The 25,614-nt window shown below is 37.3% G+C and overlaps 1 protein-coding gene across 2 annotated transcripts in view; it reads left to right on the forward strand.

Moving 5' to 3' along the window:
* SPIRE1 (spire type actin nucleation factor 1) overlaps positions 1 to 25,614 on the forward strand; it is a 228,606-nt gene that overhangs the window by 71,945 nt on the left and 131,047 nt on the right. For both annotated transcript variants that reach the window (XM_033087714.1, XM_033087715.1), the window contains exon 3: positions 24,329 to 24,562. In XM_033087714.1, the coding sequence (XP_032943605.1) occupies positions 24,329 to 24,562 (234 nt within the window). The remainder of the gene's footprint in view (positions 1 to 24,328; positions 24,563 to 25,614) is intronic.

Genomic DNA, 25,614 nt, shown 5'->3' on the forward strand with positions numbered 1-25,614 from the left:
ATGTTGTTTTTGAGGATAGAGATTTGCATATAGTATTCATTAATGTGTATTTTTATGGCTCTATTGTGATACAATTCATATAGCGTAAAGTTTGCCCCTTTAAAGTGTATCATTCAGTGGTGTTTAGTATATTCACAGTTGTGCAGTCACCACTGCAATTAATTTTAAAACATTTTCTTCACCCCCAAAAGAATTCTTATACTTAGCAGCTATTCCTTATTTCCCCCAATATGTTTGGCCCTTGGCAACAAGTATCATATTTTGCCATGTATAATGCACACTTTTTTGCCCAAATTTGTGAGGGGAAAAATAAGGATGGGCATTATACATGGGTATTACTAATTCCGTATCTATATAAATGTTTTTAATTCTTTTATTTAATGCTTATGAGTTAAAAGTTTAACTCTAGAAATCAATAATGATATCCATATACAAAATAATACCCTGGGATACGATAATCGGTTTGGTGAATTTATGACGAACTTGCAATGAAGAAGAGTTCTTGGCCTTATGTGATGCATAAATATCATAAATTTGTTACCAGTACATAAAATTTCTTGTACCATAATATGTTAGAAAATAAATGCTAAAGTTTCTTTATAATACAAAAAACAAGTGCCTAAATGTAAACAAATAAAAATTTGAATTAAAAAATTAAAACTAAAGATTTTTTCCCCTGTAAGTTTGGGCTAAAAACATGGGTGTACATTATACACAGGAGCACATTATACACAGCAGAAGACAGTAATCTATTTTCTTTCTCTAGATTTGCCAGTTCCAGACATTTCCTGTAAATTGAACCATGCAATATATGGCCTATTGTGGCTGGCTTCTTTCACTTTGTATAATGCTTTCAAGATTCATTCATGTTATATGATGTGTCAGCACTTCATTCCTTTTAGTGGCTGAATAATACTCTGTTGTATGGTTATACCACATTTTGTTTATCCGTTCATCAGTTCATGGACATTTGGGCCATTACTGTGTTTTATAATCTTGTTTTTAATAAAATTAGTCAGATAAAGAGCTTAGGAAATTGCCATGAGGAAAAATAAATATGCTTAATCTAGTTTTAATTGAAGTTTATTGAAGAAATTAAGGCTTGATTTGTTTTCTAGACCTTCACTTCCTAAGTAATATAAATGAAGCAATCAAGTACTGTGTTTCCCTGAAAATAAAACCTAGCTGGACCATCAGCTCTAATGAGTCTTTTGGAGCAAACATTAATATAAGACGCAGTCAATATAATATAATATAATATAATATAATATAATATAATATAATATATAATATAATATAATAATATAATATAAATACCGGGTATAATATAATATAACATAATATAATATAATACCGGGTCTTATATTAATGTTTGCTCCAAAAGACATATTAGAGCTAATGGTCCGGTTAGGTTTTATTTTCGGAGAAACACAGTATATGCTATTGAAAAATAAGCTTAAATATAAGTGTTGTTTAACTATTAAAATCATGATGCTTAAAATGTATAGATTTTAATTTTATTAATATGAATATCACTATTATAGATTTCACTTACATCACCTTGATTTTTATTTGGTAGTTGACAAATATTTATAACATCTCACATGTGCAGTAGCTGGGGATGCTCCACTTACACTGTCTTCATTGCTTATTGCCCAGCTCTTTCTAATTAAAAATGAATTTGTGGGTTTAATAGAAATAAAATGATAGCTCAGAGTCATTACACTATTTGTGATAGGAATTGCTGTAACTTCGGTCGCAGCTAACAGTCATTCTGGTCTACCACTTAGTCTTAGGGACTTGGCTGGGATTGTGTGCATATCCTTTCAAACTTTCTCTCTGACTGAAGAAACATTTCTACATGCGACTGGGAGTTATGGAGAAATTCTTTAGTTTTCTTCATTTTTAAAAAAGTAGTTGAAGGGTTTTGGCAGGAGAAGGACATGATCAAATTTGGGGTTTTTCAGAGACCACATTTTTTGATTGCTGGGAAACTGTTTCAAACCTTTTCTCTTCCTTCATACCTCTGACACCCCTCTCCTTTCTCACTCTCAGCTGCAATTGTGCTCTTTTTTTTCGCTCAAGAGAAAAGTAGAGAACCTGAAGAAAACTTTCACTTCTCCCACCACTCAGTCCACCTCCCTGCATCTGTACCAAATGCCTATTCAAGGACATTATTTCAGAAATAACTAGAAAGATCTGTTTATATCTTCCATTGCCTCCATTTTCTCTTTTTATGTTTTCACCAAGACCCACTCTATCAAAGCTTCTCTTGTTAAGGTCATCTATCTACATAGGAAGAAAATTAGATGAATATGGAATCAAGAGAAGAGTAAAGAAAACAACAGCATGATCAACTGTCAAACGCTGGTGACAAGTGGTTTCCAGCAAACTATAGCCTGTGCTCACGGCTCTAAACAGAACGGCAGTGTGGAGCAGAGCTGTAGTTCTAAAGAAGTTCTAGTTCTGGTGCTGTAAAAGTATAGTTAAGTTGGTTCCTTTATTTCTTTTTGGAAATCTTAGTAACCCCTGTAGATAAGAATCAGGCCTTTCTGAATGTTGCTGAGTTGTTAGCCCTTTCTCAAAAAACTGTGCAGCCACAATCATTGTTTAAAATGTAGTAAAATATACATAGCATGAACTTTTAACCATTTTAACTATTATTTTAAGTATACAATTCAGTGGCATTAATTATATTCAGTGTTTTGCAACCATCACCACTATCTGTTTCCAAAACTTTTTCATCATCCCAAATAGAAACTCTGTACTCATTAAGCAATACTCCCCATTCGCCCCCCAGATACGTGCTTCACTCTATGAATTTCCTAATTCTAGCTATTTCATATAAGTAGAATCCTATGATATTTGTTTTTTTGTATCTGTTTTATTTCACTTAGCGTAATGTTTTTAAGATTCATCCATGTTGCAGCATATATCAGAATTTCTTTCTCTCTTAAGTGTGAGTAATAGTTCATTGTATGTATGATGTCAATAATTTTTATTTTTTATGTTATTTTTTTTAAAGATTTTTATTAAAATATAGCTAACATACAATATTATATTAGTTTCAGGTGTTCAGAATAGTTATTTAACATTTATATACCTAAGAAGTGATCACCATAAGTCCAGCAACCATCTGATACCATACCATGCTATCTCAATATTATGTACTATATTCCCCATGCTGTACATTACATCCTCATGACTTATTTTATACCTGGAAATTTGAGTCTGTTATTCCCTCCCTTTTTAATTTTTCAATTACAGTTAACATTCAATATTTTACATTAATTACAGGTGTACAGGATAGTGATTAGACATTTATATAATTTAACTCTTGCTGTGTTAATTGATTCGAAATTTTTTTTCAAAATCTGTCAGAAATCCACAAAAAAACAAAAAGTTGATATTTTGACTATTTTATGTATTTAATAATAACAATTTGAGCTGCTTTGTATATAAATGACGTTATTTTTATGTATAAAAATTTTCTATTGTTATTCATTCTTGAAAAACACAAAAATATATAAAAATGTACATTTGCTTTTCTAAACTTCCTTTCTGGAAGTTTCCATCTGCAGTCAGCCGATGGAAATATTCATTCGGGTATACCTGACTATGGCGGCAAAAGGCTTAAGAAGTGATCCTCCTGACTAATCTAGTACCCACCCAACACTATGCAGTTATTACCATATTACTGACTATATTTCCTATGCTTTGGTTTACATCCCCATGACTGTTTTGTATCTACCAATTTGTACTTCTTAATCCCTTCACCTTTTTTACCCTGTCCCCCAAACCTCTTCCATCTATCACCCCAATAAATCTATTACCCACTTGACACCATACATAGTTATGGCAATATTATTGATTATATTCCTTATGCTATACCCTATGTTGCCATGACTACTTTGTAACAACCAATTTGTACTTCTTAATCCCTTCCCCCTTTTCACCCATTCCCTACACCCCTCCTGTCGCACAACCATCAAAATGCTCTCTGTATCTATGAGTTTATTTCTGTTTTGTTTATTTGTTTATTCTGTTCTCTAGATTCTACATATAAGTGAAATCACATTACACCTGCCTTTCTCTGTCTGGCATGCTTCACTCAACATAATACCCTTCAGGTCGTTCTCTGCAGCTGCTGATGGTGAGAACCCATTCCCTTCCAGGGTCGAGCAATATTCCATTGTATATATGTACTACCACCTCATTATCCATTCATCCATCGACAGATACCCAGGCTCCTCCACATCTTGGCCATTGTAAACAATGCTGTAATGAACTTATGGATGCGCCTGCCCCCTTGAAGTAGTGTTTTGAGTTTCTTCAAAAAATTACCCAGATGTGGGGTTACTAGGTCTTTCTTTGTCACTTGTTATAGCCTTTGTTTGAAAGTCTATTTTGTCTGTCATAAGTATTGCTACCACAGATTTTTGTTTTGTTTTGTTTTGTTTTCCATTTACATTAAATATCTTTTCTCCAACCCTTTACTTTCAGTCTCTGTGTGTCTTTTGATCTGAATGAAGCAAGTCTCTTGTAGGCAGCATATGTAAGGGTCTTGTTTTCTTACCCATTCAGCCACCATATCTTTTGATTGGAGCATTTAATCCATTTACATCTAAAGTAATTGTTGATATGTAGTTATTGCCATTTTATTATTCATACTTTTTATCTTTTTTGTTTGTTTGTTTTTGTCTTAAAGAAGTCCCTCTAACTTCTTGTTACAAGAAATTGTTACAACTTATTACAGGTATTTCTTGTAATACTGATTTGTTGGTGGTGAGGAACTCCTTTAGCTTTTTCTTGTCTGGGAATCTCTTTATTTGTCCTTCGATTCTAAATGATAGCTTTCCTGGGTAGAGCAATCTTGGTTGTAGGTCCTTGCTTTTCATCACTTTGAATATTTCCTGCTAGTCAGTTCTGCCCGGCAGTTTCTGTTGAGAAATTAGCTGGTAGTGTTATGGGAGCTCCCTTGTAGGTAACTAATTGCTTTTCTATTGCTATTTTTAAGATTTTTCTCTATGTCTTTAACCTTTGGCATTTTAATTGTGGAATGTCTCGGTATGGACCTCTTTGCATTCATCTTGTTTGGGACTTTCTGTGATTTCTGAGCTTGTATATCTATTTCCTTTATCAGGTTAGGGAAGTCTTCTGTCATTATGTCTTCAAATAGGTTTTTAATTCCTTTCTCTATTCTCCTTCTGGTACCCCTCTGGTGCGAGTGTTGGTACACTTGATGTTGTCCCAGAGGCCCCTTAAACTCTCCTCATTTTTTTGGATTCTTTTTTCTTTTTGCTGTCCTGATTGGGTGTTTTGTGCTATGTTATCTTCTAAATTGCTGATTCAATCCTCTGCTTCATCTAATCTGTTAATTCCCTCTAATGTATTCTTCATTTTAGTTATTGTAGTCTTTATTTCTGAATGGTTCCTTTTTGTGTTTTCTATCTTCATTTTTATGTTTCTTGTCTCTTTGTTGAAGTTCTCCCTGAGATAATTGAGCATCCTTATAACCAGTGTTTGGAACTTTGCATCTGGTAGATTGCTTGTTTCATTTTGTTTTGTTCTTTTTCTGGAGGTTTGTTCAGTTCTTTTATTTGGGAAATGTTTCTTTATCTCCCCATTTTGGCTACCTCCTTATATTTGTTTTTATGTAGGGCTGCTATGCCTCCTGGTCTTAGTAGAGTGGCCTTATGTAGTAGGTGTCCTGTGGAACCCAGTGGTGTAGTCTCCCTGGTCACCAGAGCCGGGTATTGCAGGTGTGTCCCTTGTGTGGGTTGTATGTGCCCTCCTGTTGTAATTGTGACTTGACTGCTGTTTGCTTGTCAGTGGGAGGAATTGACATTCAGGCTGATTGGTTGTGAGGACTGGCTATGACTACAGTGGAGGAGCTGTTGTGTAGAGGCTGACCCTACAGAGCAGGGTTTACTCTCACAGGGCTTTGGTGCCTGCCCAGTCTGCCCTTTGGGTGTGTCATCCTTGGTGATGGCCAGGTGACGCTCTGGCCCAGTTCAGAGCTGGCCACTGGGTCTGACAGCCTGGGGTCCTCCTGGGAGGGGACCATCTTCAGGCTAAATTCAGCTGCAGTCTGTTCCCTGCCTGGGGCACAAATTGCCCCAAGTATGAGGCACAAAGCAATCTACAGGTGGCCATCACCCACGCTGTGCTTGGAGGTGCCTGAGAGGCCAAGCTGCAAGCTAAGACCAACTGTCATTAGTGCTGGACGTAGGCCTGTTCAGCGAGAGGTATGGAACACACCAAAGACTGGTGCTGGTTGTGTAGGTTTTGTGAGCCTTTGAGAGATTTTAGGAAAAACTGCAGCATGAGCCAAGGCAGGCTGTTTATATGGAAAAGCCACTGGAAGAAGCTTGGTATGCCTGCAAATTGGTGGGGTGTGGTCTCAGGGAATTGCTAGGGCAGGGCAGATGGAAGGTGAGAGCCAGTTTGATGGAGACTTAGATATGGCATCTGCACGTAGGGAGAGAGAGGGCTAAACAAAGAAACAAAAGCTTCTTCCAGCTCCTCGGTCTGGGAGAAAGCTTCCCCTCCAGCCCTCACCATGAGGTTAGACAGGTCAGTTCCTCCCCGTATGTCCCTGGCACCTTTTAGCTGCTGCCCCAGTGCTGGACCTGAGATTGAGTGATCCGTCAGTGAATAAGTCCTTATGTGGTCCCTTTAGGAGGAGCCTGGGAATGCAGCTGCTCTCCATCTCACTGAGGCACAATCTCTGTGGGCTTTCACAGCCAGTAGTTATGGGGATTTCTCTCCCTGGCACTGAAACCCTGGGTTAGAAAGGGACTGGGATCCCTCGCTCCTCAGGGGGGAATCTCCACAGCCAAGATATCCTTCCTGATTTTTAACAGTCACACGCCGGTGTGGGACCAGCACGTTCCTCGTCTCTGCCCCTTCTACCAATCTCATGGTTGCTTCTTCTGTTTGTGTGTAGTTGTAGGGCTTCGGTTCAGCTAGGTCATTCTCAGTAATGATTGTTCTGTGGTTTAGTTGTAATTGATGTGGTCCTGAGAGGAGGTGAGCACAGCATTTACTTCCTCCAACGTCTTGACTGGAAATCTGGTGCCGTTTTTAATAAGCTTTGTTATTAGGTTGATGCAAAAGTAATTGCAGTTTTTGCAATTGTTTTTAACCTTTTAAACCACAATTACTTTTGCACCAGCCTAATGTTAGTGAGTGTGTGTGTGTATGTGTGTAATTTTTTTTCTCTCAGTGGTGGAAAATTCCTGTCTTGTTCAAGTTTGATTGTCCGTGTGTTTGCGTGTGTGTGTGTGTGTGTGTGTGTGTGTATTTTCTCTTAAAAATCTTTAGAATCTCAGTTTTTTTTGGTTTTGTTTTTTAAGTTGGGAACCAGTTCGCACTTGTGAATGTCCCCACAAAGCAGGCCAGGCAAGTTCCCATTTTCATGGTTAGGGTTTTCAGAGACAGCCGTTGTCTTAATTTTTCTTTACTTCTGTGAAAATACAATTTACTCAAAGGCTGACTCTAAGAAAAGTCTGACTTTGAGAAAAAGTCCAGTTCATCTCTTTGATTCTTTGTCATATTTCCATAAGCAAACTCCTCATATTTACAGCCTATGTATTTTATTTTAATATAGCAATTCTGGAATTTTCTTACTGTTGTAGATATCAGGATTGGGAGGGACTTTAGTGGTTTTTCTTTAAGTTTATTCTTTTCTTTTTCTTTAAAGATTTTATAGGGGAAGGGGAACAGGACTTTATTGGGGAACAGTGTGTATTTCCAGGACTTTATTGGGGAACAATGTGTTTTTCCCTGGACCCATCAACTCTAAGTCAATTTGTTGTCCTTTCAATCTTAGTTGTAGAGAGCGCAGCTCAGCTCCAAGTCTAGTTGCTGTTGTTCAATCTTAGTTGCAGGGGGCACAGCCCACCATTACTTGTGGGAGTTGAACCAGCAGCCTTGTGGTTGAGAGCATGTGCTCCAACCAACAGAGTCATCTGGCCACCTGGGAGCTCAGTGGCAGCTCAGCGGCAGTCTTCATTCTAGTTGCGGAGGGTGCAGCCCGCTGGCCCATGTGGGAATCAAACCCTGCAACCCTGTTGCCTAGAGCTCACGCTCTAACCAATTGAGCTACCCATTTGCCCCAAGTTTATTCTTGATGAGACTTAGATCCATGGAGATTAAGTGACTGTCCCAAAGTCACACATCAGCTAGTGGGCAGATCCCATTTCATGGCTACCCGTCCAGTATTCTCTTCATAGTGGAAGTAATTTGTTCAGTTCTTTTAAAAAGTCAACTTTGTGGTGTAGCTCAAATATAATGAAATACAGATATTTTAAATGTCCAGTTTGATGAGTTTTGAACAAATTTGTACACTCGTGTGACCATCACTCCAGTCACTTCATCTCCTCATAAAGTGTCCTCTTCAGTCAGCCCTCCTCCCAACCCCAACCCCTTCTTATAAATGTAATCGTACAGAATATACTTTTGTGTTCACTTGTTTTGCTCAGCGGAAAGTTTTTGACATTCGTCGTTTTTGTTGCATGCAGTAATAGTGTGCTCCTTTCTTTACTAGATAGTAGTCTGCTGTGTAGATATATTGCAGTTTGTTTATCTGTTTATCATTATGTATGAGTCTCTTTGTGGACATGCGAGATGTGATCACAAAATATGGCGAATGTTTAAATAAAAAGAAATTTATTATAGTAAGACACATTGCTATTAACCCTCTTCAAAATACTCCCCCTCGCTTTGAACACACTTATCCCATCATTCTTGCCACTTTCTGAAGCAGTTCTGCAAATCCTCTTTTGTGAGTGTCTTTACTTCGTGCTCCATTATAACAATGCTCCATGTCACATATCGCTTCTGGTACAGCAATTTATGCCAAATTACAGGGTGTCTTCATCCACTTTATTCACCAGATCTGGCACCATGCGACTTCTGGCTCTTCCCCAAAGTCAAAATGACCATGAAAAGAAAACATTTTGAATCTACTCAGGACATCTAGGCAGCCACGACAATATAACTAAAGACATGAAAAAGATCTTCCAGAAATGCTTCAGAAAGTGGCAAGAATGATGGATAAGTGTGTTCAAAGCGAGGTGGAGTATTTTGAGGGGGATTATTGGCAATGTATCTTTTACTGTAATAAATTTTTAAAAATGTAAACATTCACTATAATTTTTCATCATACTTCGTATGTTTTCATTTTTCTTGGGTAAATAACTAGGAGCGGAATTGGTATGTATGGTAAATGTATGTTTAACTTTTATAAGAAATTGCCAAACTGTGTCTTTTACAGTATAGTTGTATATCATTTTGTATTCACACCAGCAATGTATGAGAGTTGTAGTTGTTCCACCTTGTTACCAATACTTGTTAGTCAGTCTTTTCAATTTTATCCATTCTAGAGGATGTAAAATGTTATCTTATCATTTTAATGTGCATTTCCTTAATGACTAATGATGTAAAGCTTTTGTTTACATACTTATAGGCCATTTGTGTATCTTTTATGAAGTTTATAAAAGTTTATAAAAGTTCAAATAGTTTGCTCATTTTTTGGATTTTTTATCTTATTGATTTCTAAGATTTTAAAAATGTATTCTAGATTGAAGTCTTTTGTCATATGTGTGTGTGTGTGTGTGTGTGTGTGTGTGTGTGTAGAAATTAGATAGTTTTGCCCAGTGTGTGTGATTTGCCCTTTCATTTTCTTATGGTTGTCTTTTTGAAGAGCAAAGTTTTTAATTTTAATGAAATCTAATTTATCAATTATTTTTGATGAGTGCTGTTTGTATATTGTATAAAAAGAAATATTTGCCTATCTCAATGACAACATGATTATATATGTAGAAAACAAAGTCTATGAAAAAGCGACTAGTGTTAGTAGATTTTCTCCTGTGGTTTTTTGCTAGAAGTTTCAGATTTAGTTTTATGCATTTTGATATATGATCCACTTAAAAATAATTTTTTGTGTATGATATAGAATCTGGGTTTGTTACTTTTCCATATAGAGATCTAGTTGTCTAGCACTATTTGTTGAAATGATATCCTTCCCCCATTGAACTACTTTGGTACTTCTGTTGAAAATCAATTATTCATGTAGTATAGGAAATTATGAATTCTCTATTGTTCCACAAGTCCATCTTTATGCCAGTACTACAGTCTTGATTACTGTGGGTTTATTATTAATCTTAAAATCAGGTAATGTTGTAAGTCATCTAACTTTGTTACTCTTCTGAAATTGCATTGGCTGTTCTAGATCATTTACATTTCCGTATATATTTTTAAATCAGTGTTGTCACTTTCTCCAAAAGTCCTAGTAGGGTTTTGATTGGGATTGCACTGACTTTTGGATCAATTTGGCGAGAACTGACATTATTACAGTATTTAGTCTTTCAATCCATGAACTTGGTATATTTCTCCACTTAGATCTTTAAGTTCTTTCAGCAATGTTTTGTACTTTTCAGTGTTGGGACCTTGCAACTTTTGGCAAGTTGTCTTTCAGGGATTTTGTCTGTTTGTCCGAAGGTATAAATTACTTTCTGAGCACTGCTTTCGTTGCATCCTACAAATTTGGATATATGTTTGCGTTATCGTGAAGTAAAATATTTCCCTTGAAATTTGTTTTTTTACCCAAGGATTATTTAGAAGGGAGGTATTTAATTTTTCAGTACTTTGAAATGTTCCAGGTACCTTGTTAACTGATTTCTGATTTCATTCCATTGTCTGAAAACAATCTCTGCTATTTCAATCTTGGAATTTGTTGAGATTTATTTTATATTTTGGCACAGTATAGGTTTATCTTGGTGAGTATTCCATCTATACTTGAAAATAAAACTTATTCTGAAGTTTTGGGTGCAATTAATAGTCACATGTACTATGGTAAAAGTTGGAGAGACAGAGCAGGGAAAGTTGGCAAGGTTGGAAATGATCAACTCTGGGGTGAATAGGAATACGAGGTGTGATCAAAAACTATGGTGAATGTTTAAATAAAAAAAATTAAAATAAAAGGCTTATTGCCATTAATACCCCTCAAAATACTACTCCTCTCTTCGAACACACGTATCCCATTGTTCTTGCCACTTTCTGAAGCAGTTTCGGAAGTCCTCTTTCAGGAATGTCTTTAGTTGCACTGTCGTGGCTGGCTCACTGTCTTGAGTCGAATCAAAATGTTTTCCTTTCATGGTCATTTTGACTTTGGGGAAGAGCCAGAAGCCACACGGTGCCAGATCCGGTGAATAAGGTGAATGAAGATACCCTGTAATGTTTTCATTTGATAGAACTTGCCATACCAGAAGTGATGTGTGACACAGAGTGTTGTCATGATGGAGGATGAAGTAAAGAGGCTCACGAAAGAGGACTTCCAGAACTGCTTCAGAGAGTGGCAAGAATGATGGGATAAGTGTGTTGAAAGTGAGGGGGAGTATTTTTGGGGGAGAGGGTTAATGGCAATGTGTCTTTTATTGTAATAAATTATTTTTTATTTAAACATTCACCATATTTTGTGATCACACCCTGTGTACTTCATAGAGGAGGCAATATTGAGATGGGATTTGAAGGATAAGAATGTAGGTAGGATTTGTTGGACAAAAATGCCATAGGCAGAGGGTAACATGAAATAAGAAAGATACAGCAATATGAAAACAACTAACGTGAACTCGGTGTGGAACTGTGAATGGAAAAAAAAGTTCACTGGGTTCAGAATGCACAAGACTTAAATGGCTTGTTAATTCAATTTATGATTATTCACATAGAAAGTGCTCAGGAAATAATATTGAATAAAGGAGTAATGCACGTGTGAATGGACCCTTTTGCCACTTAATAAAAGCAAAAAAAAGCATATTTAAATTTCAGAGAAAGAATTTTTTGTGTGTGTGACTAACTGCTATTGGAGATCCAATTTGCCAAAGCTCATGGAATATTTTGTCACTGTCAGAAACTCTGACCTCTTATCTTTTCATTACCTTGAACTTTTTTATCTCTACTTTCTTTTTATCACCATTTAAACATGCTTAAGACTCTGTAGTCTTAATAAAAGAAGTAATAAAAAACGCTTACCTCTGCCCTGTCTCATGTCTAGCTACTGCCCTATATTTCCCTTCCTCTTCATAAAAGTTTCTGAGTACACATAGCACTGTTTACTCACGACACTGCCCTTGTTAAAGTCACCGTGACCTCTGCCTCACTAAATCCAGTGGATGTTTCCTAGGCCTCCACTTGTCTCTTAACCACATTCAATACCTATGACCATGCATGCCTGCCTTCTTGAAGTATTTTTCACTCTTTTTGTGATAGCATAGTCTGTAGATTTCATCATTCTCTCCCTTCCCCAATACTATTGCTCCTTTATAGTGTAGTGTAGTCTTCCGATTTCTTATTCTCTGGCCAATTATTAAGTTTTTGGTTTTTCTTCTCTCATGTACTTTCCGTCCTTAAGGTGACTCATACACTCTCGTGACTTCACTCACCCATTATAGGTCCAAAAATCCCACTTTATGACCCCAGTTCATAGCTATTTTTTGCTGTCCACATAGCTGCCTATTTAACATCTGTGACTGTGTTTCTTACACATATCTGAACTTACCTTTCTCTCTGAAACTATTTGCTCCAGTTTTCTGTATCAGTAAATGGTACCACTCTCTCAGCTAGCCCAAGTTAGAAACCTAGGGATCACTTTGATTCCCATTCCCTACAGTTCATGCATTGCCAAGTCCTATCCTCTATCAATTCTACCCCCTAAAGGCTTTTCAAATCCTCACCATTTTCATTCTACCCACTATTATCACCCTAGCCCAAGAAACCATCATCCCTAGGTTGGACTGTACTGCAGTAGTTTCCTAAATAATCTTCTACATCTGCTCTCACCCATTTCTCATCTATTCTCCAGCACTCTAATTTTTAAGCCATACTATCTTTTTTTTCAAATTAATAGGTTTTATTTATTTTAGAGTAATTTTAGATTTATAGAAAAATTGGGTGGAAAGTACAGAGTTCCTACATACCTCCCACTTCCCCCAGTTTCCCTGATTATTTTCATCTCGTGTTAGTGTGGTACATTTGTTACGATTGGTGAATCAATATTAATACGTCATCATCATCATCATTATCATCATCATCATCATCATCATCAGCTAAAGTCCATAGTTTATATTAAGGTTCACTCTTTTTCTTTTTTAACAGCTTTATTGAGGTAAAATTCACATATCATAAATTTTACCCATTTAAAGTGTCCATTTCACTGGTTTTTAGTATAGTCACAGAGATGTACAAGTACGACCACTATCTAATTCCAGAACATTTTTTCACTTAGAAATAAACCCCATATCTGTTAGCAGTCACTCTCCATTCCTTCCTACTATCAGCCCCTGGCAGCCACTAATCTGCTTTCTGTCTCTATGCATTTGCCTATTTTAGACATCCTATGTAAATGGATTCATACAGGATGTGGTATTTATAACTGGCTTCTTTCACTCAGCATGTTTTCTAGGTTCATTCATGTTGTACTGATAGCATCAATCCATCATGTTTAAAAAAAATTGGGTTTTTTTTGGCATTTTAATTTTAATATTTTTATTTTCTTATTGAAGTACAACATTATATTTGTTGCAGCTGTACAACATAACAAACTTCATATTTGTATATATTGCAAAATGATCATCACAACAAATCTAGTAAATATCCATCACCATACATAGTTACAGAAGTTTCTCTTGTGATGAGAACTTTTCAGATCTACTCTCTTAATGACTTTCAAATATGCAACACAGTGCTTTTAACTATAGGCACTATGCTGTATATTGCATCTCCATGACTTATTCTGTTTTTTTTTGATATACTTTATAGTATTCTTTTTTTTAATTAAAGTTTATTGGGGTGACAATTATTAGTAAAGTTACATAGATTTCAGGTGTACAATTCAGTATTACATCATCTATAAATCCCATTGTGTGTTCACCACCCCGAGTCAGTTCTCCTTCCATCAACATATGTTTGATCCCCTTTACCCTCATCTACCATCCCTTACCCCCTTACCCTCTGGTAACCACTAAATTATTGTCTGTGTCTATGAGTTTTTGTTTGTCTTGTTCTTTTGTTGTTTTTGGTTCATGTAGCACATATCAGTGAAATCATATGGTTCTCTGCTTTTTCTGTCTGACTTATTTCACTTAGCATTGTAATCTCAAGATCCATCCATGTTGTCACAAATGCTCCTATTTCATCTTTTCTTACCGCCGAATAGTATTCCATTGTGTATATATACCACAACTTCTTTATCCATTCATCTATCGAAGGACATTTTGGCTGTTTCCATGTCTTGGCCACCGTAAATAAAGCTGCAATGAACATTGGAGCACACTTGTCTTTATAGATAAATGGTTTCAGATTTTCTTGGGTAGATACCCAGGAGAGGGATTGCTGGGTCATATGGTAATTCTATTCGTAATTTTTTGAGGAACCTCCACACTGCCTTCCATAGCGGCTGCACCAGTCTGCATTCCCACCAACATTGTACGAGGGTTCCTTTTTCTCCACAGCCTCTCCAACACTTGTTACTATGTGTCTTGTTGATGATAGATTAGTTGATGATTCTAATCAGGGTGAAGTGATATCTCATTGTGGTTTTTATTTGCATTTCTCTGATGATTAGTGATGTTGAACATTTTTTCATATGTCTATTTGCCATTTGTATGTCCTCTTTGGAGAAATGTCTCTTCAGGTCCTCTGCCCATTTTTCAATTGGGTTGTTTGTTTTCCTGTTGTTGAGTGGCATGGGTTTCTTGTATATTTTGGATATTAGCCCCTTATTGGAGGCACTGTTTGCAAAAATCTTCTCCCATTCAGTTGATTGCCTTGTTATTTTGTCGATAGTTTCTTTTGCTGTGCAGAAACTTTTAAGTTTGATAAATTGTTTTAATTTTTCAATTACAATTGACATTCAATATTATAGTTTCTGGTGTACAGCATAGTGGTTAGACATTTATATAACTTACAAAGTGATGCCCCTGTTAAGTCTAGTGCCCCCCTGACACCATACATAGTTATTACAATGTTATTGACTATATTTAGGGTTCATTCTTTGTGTTGTGTATTATGTGGGGTTTGACAGTTATAAATGACATGTGTCCATTATTACTGTATCATATAGAATAGTTTCACTGTCTTAAAAATCTCCTGTGCTGTACAATTTCATCTCCTCCTCTCTCCCCAAATCCCTGGCAACCATTGATCTTTTACTTTCTCTATAGTTTTTCCTTTTCCAGTATATCATATAGTTAGAATTATACAGTATTTAGCTTTTCCAGATTGGCTTCTTTCACTTAGCAATATACTTTTAAGTTTCCTCTATGACTTCTTGTAGTGTGATAGATCATTTCTTTTTATCTCTGAATAATATTCCGTTGTATAGATGTACCACAGTTTGTTTACCCATTCACCTATTGAAGGACATCTTGGTTGCTCCAAATTTTGGCAATTATAAATAAAGTTACTATAAACATTTATGTGCAGGTTTTTCCATAGGCATGAGTTTTCAATTTATTTTTGGGTAAATAGGAGTGCATTTGCTTGATTGTATGGTAAGAGTATGTCTAGTTGTGTGAGAAACTGCCAAAATGTGTAACACAGTGACTAAACCATTTTGCATTCCCATTATCAATTAATGAGAGTTCCTGTTGCTCCGCATCCTCACCAGCATTTGATGATATCAGTGTTTTGGATTTTAGCCAATCTAAAAGGTGTGTAGTGAAAAAAATAAAAAATAAAAAAAAATAAAAGGTGTGTAGTGGGATCTCATTGTCATTTTAATTTGTAGTTCCCTAATGACGTATGATGTTGAGCATCTTTTCATATGCTATTTGCCATCTGTATATCTTCTTTGGTGATGTGTCTCTTCTGATCACTTGCCCATTTTGTAATTGGGCTATTTTCTTAGTGAGTTTTAAAAGTTCATTGTATATTTTGGACACCAGTCCTTTATGAGCTATGTATATAGCAAATATTTTTTCCTAGCTGTGGCTTATTTTCTCATTCTCTTAACAGTGCCTTTTACAGAGCAGACTTTTGAAATTATAATGAAGTCCAACTTTTCACATTTTTCATTCGTGGATCATGCTTTGGGCATTATATCTAAAAAAGTCCCAATCCCAAAGTCACCTAGATTTCTCCTCTGTTTATCTTTTAGTTTTATAGTTTTTCATTTTATGTTTAGGTTTATGATCCCTTTTGAGTTGATTTTTGTGAAAGGTGTAAAGTCTCTGTCTAGATTACATGTGGATATCCAGCTGTTCCAGCATCATTTGGAAAAAAGCTGTCCTTTTTTCATTGAGTTTTGTTTGCTCCTTTGTCAAAGGTCAGTTGACTATATTTTTGTGAGTCTATTTCTGGGCCCTTTATTCTGTTCCATTGATCTATTTGTCTATTCTTTTGTCAATACCATACTGTCTTGGTTACTGTAGCACAATATTTTTAAAAATAAAAATATAATCAGGTTATCCTACTCCCCAAAACACTTCAATGGCCTGCCATTACATTTACTGATGAAGACTAAGATCCTTCAGATAGTCTATATGAGGTCCTATGTGATGTGTGAAGCCCCCATCCCCACCTCTTTAGTCTCATCCTACTGTGTTCTCTCATCTGCTACTGGGCCGTAGTAGAGACTGAACACTTAAACATGGCTACCAAGTTAGCGTGCAACCTGAGCCATCCATCATAACTGAGTATTATTGGAGTCTTCAAGTCATGAAATTGGGTGTCTACAGCAGCCCTCCATCATCAAGTGGCAGTGGTACTTATGTGATTGGGCCCAAGCAGACCCTGAAGGCACTGTGCAGATGTACTTCTGTTACACTGCCTTCTCTTTCTTAGCCTATACCTGTTGTCTTCTGGGGAGTTCTACAGTTAGCTGACAGAAAAAGAGAAGGGTCAGGCCTTCTGCAGAATATGCAGGCACCACCTGAAAATAGACAACTGCAGCACCACAGCTCCTTTCTGGGATGTCCTTGAAGGATGGTAGTGAAGGGAAATCCTCCCAGTGGGCAGACCCTGGAGTAGTGCACCTGGTTGTGCACTTTTTTTGGAAGGAACATGGTTGGAAAATTGATGACAAGGAAATTGGGGGAAAGATATGTGGATAGAACTCCCTGTATGGGCAAAAAAAATGAAGATATTTGGGTCCCATATGAATGCTCACCAAAGAGTGACTTCAGCAGAGGAGGATTTTATATTCAAGTGGATAGGATGACCTGTTCTGTGGACCCCGGTCAGCATCTTTCCCCAGCCACCCTGTCATCGCCCAATGGGCTCATAAACAGGGCTACAGTGGCAGGGATGGAGGTTATGCATCGGATCATCAACATGGATTTCCATTCACCAAGGCTGACCTGGCTATAGCCACCACTGAGTGCCCAGTCTGTCAGCAACAGAGACCAATAACCCAGTATGGCATCATTCCCCAGGGTGATCTGCTGGCAGGTTGACTACCTGGACCACTTCCATCATGGAGGGCAGCATTTTATTCTAACTGGAAGAGACACTGATTCTGGATATGTATTTGCCTTCCCTGCATGCAGTGCTTCTGCCAAAACTTCCATCCATGGACTTACAGAATGCCTCATTGACCATCACGTTATTCCACACATATTGCTTCTTTTTTTAATTTTTTTGAAATTAAAATTTATTTCAATTACAGTTGACATACAATATTATATTGATAGACATTTATGTAACTTACAAAGTGATCACCCCAGTAAATCTAGTACCCATCTGACACCTTAGTTTTTATACACTATATTCCCTATGTACACAGCATTGCTTCTGATCAAGGAACTCACTTCACAGCAAATGAAGTGTGGCAATGGGCCCATCATCATGGATTTCACTGGTCTTACTATGTTTCCTATCATCCTGAAGCTGCAGCCATGATAGGATGATGGAATAGCCTTTTGAAAGACTCAGTTACGGTGACAGCTAGGTGGTAATACCTTGCAGGACTAGGGCAAGGTTCTCCAGAAAGCTGTATATGCTCTGAGTCAGCACTCAATGTACAGTACTGTTTTTCTCATAGGCAGGAGTCACAGTTCCAGGAACGAAGAGGTGGAAATAGGGAGGGGGCACCACTCACTATTACCCACTATTGATACTATTACCCACTAATGACCCACTAGTGACATTTTTGCTGCCTGTTTCCATTCTGCTTATGCTCTGCTGGCCTAGAGGCCTTAATTCCAAAGGGTGGAATGCTTGTACCAGGAAACACAAGAGTGATTTCATTGAATTGGGAGTTAAGACTGCATCTGGCCACTTTGGGTCCCTCATGCCTGTGAATCAACAGGCAAAAACAGAGTTGCCGTGCTGTCTGAGGTCATTGATCCTGACTACCAACGGGCAGTTGGACTGTGACTCTACAGTGGAGCTAAGGAAAGTATGTCTGGAATACGGGAGGTCTCTACCAGTGTCTCTTAGAATTATCACTATGCCTTGTGATTAAGGTCAGTGGAGAACCACATTCCAGTCCAGGCAGGAATACTAATGGCCTGGACCCTTTGGGAATGAAGGTTTGGGTAACCTCACAAGGTAAAGAACCACAATCAACTGAGGTACTTAGTAAAGGAATATGGGATGGGTATTGGAAAAAGGTAGTTATAAATACCAGCTATGACCACATGGTGATTTACAGAAACAAGGATTGTAATTGTCATGATTATTTCCTCATTTTGTTTTGAATATTGAATATGCCTCAAGGACTTTGAACCTCTTCTGAGGGAGGGGTTGGTGTTTTCTGGTTGCATGCAGGATAGTTGTATCATGTTAGATGGAATTGTGACCTTGTCATTGTCTTCTTTTAGGGATGAAGGTTTAAGAAGTTGTATCTGAGTGCTAAGTTGACAAGGGGTGGACTTGTGATGGTTGATATTATGTGTCACCTTGACTGAGTTGCCCAGATATTTGGTCAAACATTTTGTGTGTTTCCATGAAGGTGTCTTTGAATGAGATTTACATTTAAATTGGTAGACTGAGTAAAGCAGATTGCATTCCCTAGTGTGGGTGGGCCTCATCCAATCAGTTGGAGACCTGAATAGTACAAAAAGCTGACCTCCTGTAAGAGAGAGAATTTTTCCAAACAGCTTTTGAACTGGGACATTGGCTTTCTTCCTGCCTTTGGAGTTGACCTGCAGTAATGGCCCTTCCTCAGTCTTGAGCCTGTTGGCCTTTTGACTGGGAACGACACCATTGGCTCTGGCTCTCCTGGGTCTCCATCTTGGTGACTCACCCTGCAGGCCTGGGAATTAATCAGTCTCCATGATCACATGAGCCAATTCCTCGTAATAAATCTCTTTTTTTATAAGTATATGCATCCTATTGGTTCTCTCTGGAGAGCCCTAATACACATGTGGTTAATCCTAACTGATACATATTTAACCAGTGTTACGTTAAATATTAGGTTGGTGCAAAAATAATTGCAGTTTAAAGGTTAAAAATATTGCAAAAACTGCAATAACTTTTGCACCAGCCTAATAGTTTGAAACCACGTCAGAAAGATTAATCTGATATCACTGTATAAAATGAATAGAAATTTAGAGACACCGGGGAGAGGAAGACCAGTTAGGCTTTTATAGCCACCCAGACAACAGGTTCCTCTGGGCTGGTAACATAAGTTAAGGAAGTAGTATCAGGATACATTTCATATTTATAGCGTTGGTAATGATTAAATGCACTTTGCAAGAGATTGTGAAAGAAAGCAGAGTGCATGAACTCTGAGGAACTCCATCATTTAAACAGCGATAGGAGAAGGCATCTACAGGCAGATTGAGAAGAAGTAGCTGCTGAATTGACAGGAAAATCAGAAGTCCAGAGTGTTCAGAACAGAAAACAATTGTTAGTTGTGTCTGATGCTGTTGAATCGCCTTTTAGGGTGAGGACTTAATTGTTCATTATTTTTGGCATTAGAGATTGTGATTTTACCTGTGGTTTCAGTGGCTTAAAAGATTTGATGCCAGGATGGCCAGTTAGCTCAGTTGGTTAGAGCGCGTGCTCTTAACAACAAGGTTGTCAGTTCAAGTCCCGCATGGGATGGAGGGCTGCGCCCCCTGCAACTAGATTGGAAACGGCCACTGGACTTGGAGCTGAGCTGCACCCTCCACAATGAGATTGAAGAACAGCGACTTGACTTGGAGTTGATGAGTCCTGGAAAAAACAGTTACCCAATAAAATTAAAAAAAAAAAAAGATTAGATGCCAGATTGGAATGGATTAAACAATGAATGGAAGGAGCGAAAAGCGACAGTGTATGCAGATATTCTTGAGAAGATTTGCTACGAGAGGCAGCACAGAAATGGGATTATGGCTGGAAGGGCATGAGGGAGTTCAGGGAGGGTGGGATTGATCTTTGATAGGAACAGGGACACTTCCTTTACTGTGAGAGGAGGGAAGGGCAAAGGAAGTGTAGATTCTTATCAAAGGAACACTTGAAGATGGGGAAAAGAATGAGTTTTCATCTAATGACTTTTATTTCCCAGTGGAGTATGAGGGAAAGTTACCAGCTGAGACCTAGAAAGGCAGAAGGGGTGTTAGAGGTTTGCAAAGAAAGAAGGTATAAAATGGTCTTCTTGAAGAATGGGTGGCCTCTGGAGGGGAAGTTGTGAGCAGGGAAGAGAATGAAGCTTTGGGGTCCTTGCTAAGGTTGGAAGCTATCGCTGGTATTGACATTGGCTTTTGGTTTTGTGGTTTTTCTTTCTTTTTTCCCCTGCATCTCAGAGGAGGGGTAGGGATATAGATGATTAGATTCATCCAAACATGTGAAGACTCTCAATTAACTCTAACTTCTAAGTGAGAATATTGCAGTAACACCTTCTCAGCCTTAAAAAGTCTATGTGGAACATAATTTAAACTTTTATTGATGTCTAAGTTTTTCATTATACTAGCTATGATGCTCTGATTGTTAACATGACTGCTCTAGGTTCAATTCGACGAGTTTTTATTGAGTGCACATCCCAGTGCCAGGTTCTGCTGAACTAAAAGTTAAAAATCCCCGCCCCAAGTAGCACCTGCCTGTGGTGAGAAAGCAGTGCGATGAAAGCAGTGTGCACCTTCTGCCAGGGGAAGCACCGAAAAGGTACCCTCTCTAGAATGGGTTGGTTGATGGGTGGGGTGCACCAGAACAGGTGACGAAAATAGTCAGTTGACTTGGAACTCAGGAGATCCATTTTCACAAAAAACAGCTGAAAATAATATTTAGAGTTCCAGGTCAGACTATAAAAACCAATGCAAATATATATTTTCAATGAGAAATAGTATAAAAAAGAACAGTATTGTTTAAAAATTACAAGTTGGGAATTTTTAAGCTTCATATTTATTTTGAAAGTTGTGTTGAGAAAATATTATTTCTCTTGGTAAGGTAGATTTCAGATTTTGTGGAGAATTTTTTGGAGAGAATCTGGGTGCTTTTAAGGCTATAATATATAATAACAGTAACTCTATTGTGTTTTTCAAAACTTCTGACTTTTCCTTTTATTTGTACCATATAAACAATTCTTTCTGTTATACTGGCCAACAGAAAGACTGTTAAACTTCTAAGTGTGTTTGATTGTTTCATTTTTTCATTTCTTATATGTCAATCTGCCCTTGCATTTTACTTTGGCTTTTTTCTTTGACATTCAATATTATTTATATTAATTTCAGGTGGACAGCATAGTGGTTAGACATTTATATAATTTAAGAAGTGATCACCCTGGCTAGTCTAGTACCCACCTGGCACTCTACATAGTTATTACTATATTATTGACTATATTCCCTGTGCTTTACTTTACATCCCCATGACTATTTTGTAACTACCAATTTGTACTTCTTAAACCCTTCACGTTTTTACCTTTTTCACCCTGCCCCCAAACCTCCTCCCATCTATCACCCCAATAAATCTACTACCCATCTGACATTATACATACTTGTTACAGTATTATTGACTATATTCCTTATGCTATACCCTACATCCCCATGACTACTTTGTAACAACCAATTTGTACTTCTTAATCCCTTCCCTCTTTTTATCCCCCCCCCCGACCCCACCATCTGGCAACCATCAATATGTTCTCTGTGTCTATGCATTTGTTTCTGTTTGGTTTGTTTATTTTGCTCTTTAGATTCCACATATAAGCGAAGTTACATTGCATCTGTCTTTCTCTGATATACTTCACTCAGCATAATACCCTCCAGGTCCATCCATGCTGCCCTAGATGGCAGAACCCATTCTCTTCTGTGACTGAACAATATTCTGTTGTATATATGTGCCATCTCCTCTTTATCCATTTTTCCATTGATGGACAATGGAAAAGGCTGCCTCCACATCTTGGCCATTGTAATTAATGCTGCAATTAACAAATGAATGCACATGTCCACTTGAAGTAGCTTTTGGGTTTCTTCTGACAAATACCCAGAGGTGCGCTTACTGGGTCTTTCTTTGTCTTTTGTTATGTAGCCTTTGTTCTAAGGTCCATTTTGTCTGGTATAAGTGTTGCTGCCTCAGTTTTTTTTTTTTTTTTTTTTAATTTCCATTTTCATGGAATTTAATATGGAAATATCTTTTCCCATCCCTTTATTTCCAGTCTGTGTGTGTCTTTCAATTTGAAGTGAGTCTCTGATAAGCAGAATATGTAACGGTCTTGTTTTCTTATCAACTTAGACACCCTATCTTTTGATTGGAGCATTTAATCTACTTATGTTTAAAGTAATTGGCTTCCACCTGTGTCTGCATGTCAGGAGGGGGAAGGACTTAACAAAATGACAATGGTTTCTGCCAGCTTTTTCATCCTGGAGAAAGCTGCCCATCCAGCCCTCGTCCTGAAGCCATACAACTCAATTCTTCCCCTTATGTCCCTGGCAACTTTTGAGCTGCTGCCTCAATGCTGGGGCTCAGAGCTAGTGAATTTGTCAGTGAGTGAGTCCATGTATGGGCCCTTTAAGAGGAATTCATGGGACTCCATCAGTCCTCCATCTCACCCAGTCACAATCTTAGCTGGTTTTCACAGCCAGAAAGTATGGGGACTTCTCTCCCTTTCACTGGAACCTCGGACTGAGGAGCCTGCTATGGGGTTGGGACCCCTCAGTACTCCAGTGGTTGTGGTGGTAGTGGGGTTCAACAGCTGAGATATCCCTCCCAATTTCTAACACTCAGACGTGAGTGTGGGACCAGCCTGATTCTTGTGTCCACCCCTCCTACTAGTCTTGAGGTGGCTTCTTCTGTATGCCCTTAGTTGTAGGACTTGGGTTCAGCTAGACGTCAGATGATGGTTATTCTGTAGTTTAGTTGTAATTTTGATGTGGTCATGATAGGAGGTGAACATAGTGTTTACCTGTTCTACCGTCTTGACCGGAAATCCTGTGAATGCATTTAGTGTTAACAAAATTCTCTGAGATGTAGCTATCATTGTTACCCATTTTACAGATAAGAAAAGTCATGACTAAAAGAAGTAATTTTCCCTGAGTCAATTGGTTAGTGATAAAAGTCAGAATTAATCCTAAATCTTTGGTGGTGTTGCCTGTGTTGTACCAAAATGGTTAAGGTGAAATTAGCTGTTGGTATTGTAAAATAAAGGGGTTGTTTATATGTGACTTTTCTGAGAAAAGAAAGGCAATGTTACGGAATAAAGAAGAATTCCCTATATTGGCCAAAGCCTGGAGCATTTGTCAGGGTGATATTAGACAGTGATTATATATATATGTGGAGATATATATATATCTCCAGTGTTTGAAAATCAGGTTCATATTCCCTGGGAGGTAATATTGGTGGAGGTAGGGTGGTAGGAAGGAGTATCTCTGCACTATGTTGAAAAAAGTCTCTATATGAGAAATGTGTTTCCAATAATTAAATGGAAAAAAATTTATTTAAGCTTAAGTTAGGTACTACCAATAACTGACTTTTCAGTTTCTCAGATCCTTGGTATGTTTATCAAATCCCTAGTTAGATAAACATTGCCATAAGAGTTCTGAAAGTATATATTCTTTGATAACAATATCTGTTCTCAAAGATATCTTTAGGAAATGTGGAAATTTAACATGATTAGTAGTTTATATAAATGGAGACTATAGATTTCAGCACACAGCATAAATCTAAGAAAACATAAAAAGGGTTTGTATGTTATATACTGGTCCGAAGAAATCACACAAAAATTTCCTTTTGAGTTTTTTTTTTTAGTTGAGCTTTTTAAATATCTCCACATATCTAATTTGTCATATGTTTCTGAAATGGAATAGATAAGACCTAGCTTAAATAGCATACTGAATATTTTATGCTTTATAGTTTGTTCTGTTAAAATGTTTAGTTGTTTCCATTAACCACCTTTTTTTAATGTTTCTAGGTTATTGAATCTTTGGGAATTATTATTTATAAAGCACTGGACTATGGTTTGAAGGAAAATGAAGAAAGGGAATTAAGCCCTCCCCTGGAGCAACTTATTGATCACATGGCCAACACAGTAGAAGCTGATGGTAGCAATGATGAGGGCTATGAGGCTGCAGATGAAGGCCTGGAAGATGAAGAAGATGAAAAGAGAAAAGTCTCAGCTATCCGGTCATATAGAGATGTCATGAAGGTAAAGCAGCAGTTTGCATAGTATGTGTGTCTTTCAAAAGTTATTTAACTTAAAAAAAGTGATTAGTGATTCAGCATTTGATAATAGTTCCTAAATTCCAGGTAAAAGTGAAATGATAAGTAACTAAAATACTCTTGATTCTGGGATTTATTTGTTCAGAGCCTCAACATGGCCTTAAAAAACCACTTCTAGGTATTATATGCCCCTTATTACATATTATACATCATCAGCATGACTGTGTATTATGTCTTCAAGTGACTTCTGCATTTTCCTTTTTACAGAGTAAATAATAACTGTGATATGCTTATTAATATGAAGATTGTGAATCTGAGCTAGCACAGCTGATTATTGTACTTTGTCTTCTTGACCCAGCCAGTGGTATTTATAAGTAATGAAACAAGTTATGTAACTTGAATTGAATTTTTCTCTTTAGTTAAAATTTTTTGTGTACTTGAAAGCCATAATTACTAAATGCTGAGATTAAAATTAAAGCAGATTTGTCAAATTAGTTTTAAAAGAGCATTCTGTTGAGAATTATTTATATATGATGTTTACTAGATTTTGTAGACAGTATTGGCTATGTATCTCTTATTTGCCAACTTTTCATAAATCATTTCAGAGACAGGAATAGAAAAGAACCATGAAGACAGTACTTTTCAGCTGTACTGCAGTACACCCTGCTTCTTGCTCCTTCTTAAATAATAAATCTCTCAGGCACTCTGGAATGGGAGTATGCAGTTATGATTCTTACGAAATTCAGACATATCCTTTAGTTTTTTTAATAGTCATAAGGCTCATTTTAAATCAACAGCATTACAAGTAAAATATGCTTGTATATGCACATATTGAAATTTCACACATTTATTCATTTCATATTTTCTAGATGTTAAGGAATATTTTAAAATATTTACATACATATACACCTGCTTAAAGGCCAACTGAAACTTACTGCAGACCACAGGTGACCTACTTGTTCTCTGTGGACCAATGATAAATAGTGGTTTAAAGTGAAGAGCAAAAGGGTTTCTATAAAGAAACAAAACTTACTTGTG

Source organism: Rhinolophus ferrumequinum, chromosome 19 (assembly GCF_004115265.2).
Source record: "Rhinolophus ferrumequinum isolate MPI-CBG mRhiFer1 chromosome 19, mRhiFer1_v1.p, whole genome shotgun sequence".
Classification (NCBI taxonomy): domain Eukaryota; kingdom Metazoa; phylum Chordata; class Mammalia; order Chiroptera; family Rhinolophidae; genus Rhinolophus; species Rhinolophus ferrumequinum.